The sequence below is a fragment of the Uloborus diversus genome, chromosome 8 (assembly GCF_026930045.1).
Source record: "Uloborus diversus isolate 005 chromosome 8, Udiv.v.3.1, whole genome shotgun sequence".
NCBI classification, from domain to species: Eukaryota; Metazoa; Arthropoda; class Arachnida; order Araneae; family Uloboridae; genus Uloborus; species Uloborus diversus.
Genome location: NC_072738.1, coordinates 151,335,844 through 151,342,468, shown reverse-complemented (window position 1 = coordinate 151,342,468; position 6,625 = coordinate 151,335,844). Strand labels below are relative to the sequence as shown.

Genomic DNA, 6,625 nt, shown 5'->3' with positions numbered 1-6,625 from the left:
CACCTCATTCCCATATTTCACTTTTTGATTTGAACTATTTTTTGTTCAATTTTGAACAGTTCAAAAAAACTTAACATTAGCGCCTACGGGGAAATTCAAAGCAATTCCGAACTGTGAGGCGAATTTGCTTCAAACAAACTTTGTAGGAAAAAGCTTTTGATAAAAAACTTGTATATAAGATATCTTTTTGATTTGAACAATTTTCCGTTCAATTTTGAACAGTTCAAATCCCTTAACATTAGCGCCTACGGGGAAACTGAAAGTCAATGTAGATTCCGTACTTGAAGGCGGATTTACTTCAAACAAACTTTGTTGGAAATAGCTCTTGACGACCAACTCCCGACTCCGACTCCGAGAATTTAGGGGGACCTGACACTGACTCTGACTCCTGTTCCCGACAATTAATCGGACTCCGACTCCCCGGCTTCGACTCTGACTTCGTAGCTTTGGCAAACATTTATACACGGAGGACAAATGACTGACTCCGATTCTTGGATATTTGACTCCGACTCTTTTATCCCAAAATGAGATTGACTCCGACTCCGACTCCGCTGCTGTGGTTTTAACTTTGAAATAATTATTGTTGATATGATTTGTTTTTATTTTCACGCTAAAGTTTTAATTTAGGTATTTAGTTTTCGGTGAATAAACTCGAAAAATATGCGCAGACGATTTTTTTTTTTTTTTTTGACAATGAAAATTATTTCTTTAAGTTGACATTTTATTGTTTTTTTTTTATTTTGGTAAGTGCATTAATTCGTTTAAAAAATTATTTTCGGCAACAGGGGAAAAAGAAACGATTTTTTTTATATGATGTATTTATTTTAATGAACTTATTATTATTTTTTCGTTTTGAAAGCTGTTAAAAAAAATTTTTTAATGGAAAGAAGTGTATTAGCTGCTTTGTTTAAAAGGTGCTGCTATTTTATTTGTTCGTTTTTTTGAAGAAAAGTAAGGAATATTTTATTCCTAGAAATCAGCTTAAAATATTAAAAAAAATATGTTTGAAAAAATTTGCGATTTTAGCTATTTTTGAGAATATTGATCAGGTACTAGAAAGTAGTATGGGTATACGGGAAAGTAGGCTCGTCTAGTTCTAGACGGAACTTCTTGTTTAATAAATAAAATATGTCATCATTGTTTAGGTCTGTAAAAGTTTAGGGGATAAACATTAGTGGCCGCCCTCAGTGCTCCTTTTAGAAGGCACCCTTTCCTGCTTCAGGAGAGGGGGCCATTTCCTTCATTTCCCCTCCCCTGTATCCATGCCTGATTACCGGTTCTGTCACAAATTTTGCAACCAAATGAAGCAAGTGTGTAAGGGGTAGATAATAATGGGCAATGAACCAACAAAATGTTCCCTAACATTCTATTTTTCTTGAACTATGCTATGCTGTCGGGAAATCGACACTTACTTTGATAATTGAACATTTAAAATTCAACATACAGGGTCCATTATGAAAGTAATGAGCATAATGTTATTGTGACGCGACGATAGATGGCAGCACGGTAAAACTGGCTGGAAAATGTGGTGGGGAACATGCCCTTTCAATGCATCCGGTCGTCAGTTGAGTTTGAGCAGTGTGAGAGGAGATACGGGCCTCCGCTTGAAGTGTGTTTTCAACTTTTGTAACATGACACGATGGAGCGTTCGCTTAAACAACGAAACGCCGTAAAGTTTTGCGTGAGGCTTGGAAAAAATGCAACCGAAACATTCCAGATGTTGCAAGAAGCCTTCAAGGACGATTGCATTTCAAGTCACAAAGCCTTCCTCATTACCAATTTCCTGGCCCGGAGCAACACCCCGGTGATCCCTCACCCCCTTACAGTCCCGACTTAGCTCCATGTGACTTCTTTTTGTTTCTGCGACTCAAGAGAAAGATGAAAGGAAAACATTGGGAAACCGTGGAAAACATCCAACACTATGTTACAACGTTCCTGAGAGGCATTCCCTTCAAGGAGTTTCAGGGTGCCTTTCAGGCGTGGCTAACACGTCTCCGCAAGTGTATTGATGCAGGAGGAATGTATTTTGAAGAATATTGAACATTTGTACAAATTACGATCAATAAACAAATTTTGCCAGTAAATGCTCATTACTTTCATAATGGACCCTGTATTTATTCGACTTATTATAAGTTATCTTGTGAGAAATTCTTGAGGAATTTTGCTAGATTATAAGAATTATATGATGCGACCTTGCTTTGGCCGCCCTTGTGCGGCCAAAGCCTGTTAGGACACACCTGACTGAACAGATACAGATCTGCTCACACGTAAGTGAAGACTGGTCGTTTTACATGCGTGAATGCTACGCCATCGCAAAACCCTCCCCATTTACCCTGGCTTGGGACCGGTGTAGGGACGGGCCTGGTCACCCAAAGCCTCGCTCATCTACAGCTGGGCTTGAATAGGGAAGTTGCAACCTATTAAATGTTCATATTTTGGCTATTGGATATTGTTCATTGACCCTCAAAACTAAAAAATTCACCATCGCCGCATTTTAAAACACCGTGGTTGATTTTTAATGAATTTTTAAAAATCCACGCGCAAAAGTGCGCTCTTCTGAAACGTCGCGAGCTTACGTCACAGGGCACAGCCTTCCGCCGAAGACCCCTTGTTTTCGCTACAGACATTTTGAGCGCGCTGATATTTTTATTTTTTAGAAATTCAATAATCCTTTTGAACACACTATGGAGGCCGGATTCGTTAAAGCACAATCTAAATAATCTTCCTCATGTAACATCAATGACGATATTCGAATATTTCCGAGAGGATGAGAGGTTTAATGTTCCAGAAACGCGAGGAGTTAAATGCGAGGAGATGAGCCTTTTACGTTTCGTCTTCGAAGTCGAATGCGTGACCTTCGGCTTCTCCCCTATCGGAAGAGGGCATGACGTCACTTCCTATGCCATTTGACGTCACAAAAGCTTGAACTTTAAAATTAATTTAAAAAAACAACTAATCGTATCGCAAAATTTTTTTCACCTATGATGTTCATACATGTTACTCTATCATATAAAAATAAAATTGAAAAATATAAAACTTCCCTATTAGGTGGTACGGAACAGGGAACCCCGCTCTGCTATGCCATCTGGGGCTTCCAGAGAACTGACCTTTCGGCCGGGGCCCCCTTACCCATAAGGGAACGAGATCTAAACCACTTACGACTCTAGACACCGTGGACCCAGGTACGGACCTGACTCCGGTGGTGCCCATTGCCTACTCACTGTTCCACTCGATAGCCATTGGGCAGACCCTATTAGGTGGTATGTAACTCGCAAAATGAACGAACATTCAATCTAAATACTTCCGAAAATGCATTACCGACATGTAAGCGTTGAAATAGCGGAATACCGTTTTGAAAATAAGCCATTCACGTGGAAATCGTGGGGGGGGGGGGGGTAGAGGAGATTTCGATACTACTACGTCGCCCATGAATAGCGCAGGATAGGCAGTGAGAGGGTTAAAAAAAGGAAATACAGAGTGTAATTTTTAAATTTTATTTTTTTTCGTAAGAAATATTGCTTTCATCTGCTGTCTTGAGGGGCAGGCGATCACACAAATCTGCCAATTCGACATATTCCATCTTTGCATGTCTGTAAAAAAGAAAAATAATAATTTGATTGTAAGGTAGAAGCTGCTTTAACTTGAATAAAACTAATATTTAGTATTATGCACACAAGACCACCAACATGTTTAATTTAACAAAAAAGGTCCGTAATACAGCTAGATGCAAGAATTACATATTCCATTATATGCAGAGATAATAAATGGGGAAAAAAATCAACACAGAAAGAGCACGAACAGCAAAAGTTGGAGGCAGGCTAAGATCAGGAATTAGTAAATGGAGGGGAGCAAATCTAATTATTAGCTTAGCAAAAGATTAGGCAAAGACGCCAAGTCACGTGATGCAACAACGACGAATGGTGGCCACGTGTTGTGCATAAGACTAGCAAAAGAGACCTGATTTCTTCTAATGCTTCGCTTTATCATCTATCACGTGACGTGGGATCTTTGCTTTACTCCCTCCATTTATATCTTTCCAATGCAGATGACTAGGAAGCATTTCACCTGCAGAACAATGGGAAGTTCGGGGGAGAAATCTGAAAGTTGTTCTTAATTTCTTACGCTCTGGATTACAGGGTATTTTTTCTCCAGATTTCTTAAGCTCCTTAAAATTACGATATTACTTCAATCTTCATTGAAATTAACATTGATCTGCCACAAAAACCTGTAAAGATCATCCCGTTTGAAACGACGGATAAAACAAAAAGGGTTAGTCAAAAGTATGCCCCAGATAGACTCTACAATACGAAATTACTAACATACATGCGTACCAGAGCCGTGTCCAAGGGGAGGGTTTTAGGGGTTAAACCCCTCCCATTGGAGAAAATATAATAAGCAAAAAAAAAAAAAAAATGCATAGTTGACTTTTATAAATTTAATGTAAAAGTTTGTATGAAGAGTGCTTTAAAAAAAAAATTCTCTGAAGTTTTTCTGCAATTTAAGACTGTTGGAGCTTTACCAACTGGAATAACATTTTGGAAAAGCTATGGGAGTGGGGGGGGGGGGGGAATTGCTGAATGATTTATCAACACAAAGCATCAACTGCGTTAATATTGCTTAAGGAGGTTATGAGGAATTCAGTATATGTTGCAGCTATGAATATGCATTGATTGTGTTTGGAAATGTAATTTGCTTCTACAATAAGCTTTTTCTTGTTTGTTTTATTAAGCAGCGTTTCAGAATATGAAACCTAATATACACGATGCATTATAAAAGAATCTGTGGGCGGTTTTTAATACTAATTGCAAAAAACTGCATAGTAAACAGACTTGATTAAAAGAGAAACAAACAAGGTTTGATTTAAAAAAATGTATGCAGGAATACTGCTGCTATTTGCGCAGCCAGAATTATTCTTCTGGGGGGGGGAGTACCGTTAAACTCTCCCCTCCATGGGAAAGGATGTAAGCTTTAAAACCCCTCCCTTTATGAAAACCTAGACACGGGCCTGATGCGTACGCACAACTGGACGCCGCGTCGCGAAACAAAACTGCTGCTAATTGAGTAGGGGATGAACAAAACGGATATTTCTGTTTTCAATTCGTTCATCACTGCTGGGTCATAATGAATCGACTATATCAGAAAGGGCGTAAGTCCTACAGAAATCCATTGGACTTTAATAACTTTGTACATCGACTCACTTTGTGAACCGGTTTTTATGCTTTTTTTTTTGTTAAGTGTGGTTTTGTTTAGGGGTGGTCTAACTTAGGTTACAAATCTTTGATTTACCCTATTTGTTCTTTAGGGAAACGTTAAGGGTAAAAACAATAAATTTTATGCAATTTCCCTCACAAACGATTAAATATAAAACCCATTGATAAACAAAGGCCATAAAACAAAGGTTTATACTTTCTTTACCTATAGTTAAAGAAAGTACTAAAGAAATATATTATTAAGACTAATGATAATGAAAATTTTGAACTAAGGATTCTCTGAAGCAAACATAAAACTCATTCTAGTGGAATTTTTAATCTTCATCTATAGTGAGGCCATGTGAAGAAACATGCGACTTTTATCACGAGTTACATGACACGTATTGCGAAACATAAATTACAATTTACAATATTACAATTCTAAAATTTACAATTTTACAAATTTAAACTTAAAGCGATTTTTTGTATTGACTCGTGCATTTGCTTTCGGAAAGCAAACTTTGATAAAGTTGAACAAATGATGAAGATAATTTTTTTTGTACATTAGTTACGCATTTGAAAAAGTCTTTCTTCACAGTTGTCGGAAGTCTCCGAAACGCTCGCCGTGTTATTTACACCACTAAAAAGCAAAAAAAAAATAACTTTTAAATAAAAACAAAACCGCCTTCAAAAAATACCCGGAAACTAAAAAGCAAAAAATAACTGATTACACTTACATTCTATTTAATACCCAAACATAGAAATGAAATTTATTTTACAATTCCAGTACAAAAATCAACTAAACTAAACACCGAGTTATAAAATAAACACTGATTTAAATTATTGTACGATGAATTATTTTAAATACCTAACTAATTATATACGATTTCTTAATTTTTAATAACCTTTTGAAGTCGGGGCCTCCTATAAACTACTATCTAATGTAACTGAGTAGGTTTAGTTTTTAAGACTAATTTCGCGTATAGTTAAATTAGTGTTTAATTCAGGATCTGGTGGGTTGTCAGTTACGTTATGTAGTTGTTTAAAGGAGGCCCCGACTTCAAAAGGTTATTAAAAATTAAGAGATCGTATATAATTAGTTAGATATTTAAAATAATTCATCGCATAGTAATTTAAATCAATGTTTATTTTATAATTCGGTGTTTAGTTTAGTTGATTTTTGTACTGGAATTGCAAAATAAATTTCATTTCTATGTTTGGGTAGGAAATAGAATGTAAGTGTAATCAGTTATTTTTTGCTTTTTAGTTCCTGGGTATTTTTTGAAGGCGGTTTTTTTTTATTTAAAAGTAATTTATATGCAGCTAAAATTGAAAAATCGATTTTTTGCACGTATGAAACGTCCCGCTTCCCTTAACCTTTGTAATCAGTTACTCATCTCTTCATACACTACATTCGTATTAAGTTTCATGAGAGT

General features: G+C 36.6%; 1 protein-coding gene across 2 annotated transcripts in view; it reads right to left on the bottom strand.

Annotated features, from left to right (window-relative positions):
* Window positions 1-3,480: 3,480 nt before the first annotated feature.
* Window positions 3,481-6,625, bottom strand: part of LOC129227453 (uncharacterized) — a 71,495-nt gene continuing 68,350 nt past the window's right edge. For both annotated transcript variants that reach the window (XR_008580840.1, XM_054862015.1), the window contains one exon: window positions 3,481-3,590. Coding sequence is in view for 1 of the 2 variants with exons in the window: in XM_054862015.1 (XP_054717990.1) it covers window positions 3,549-3,590 (42 nt within the window). In the remaining variant the exon portion in view is untranslated. The remainder of the gene's footprint in view (window positions 3,591-6,625) is intronic.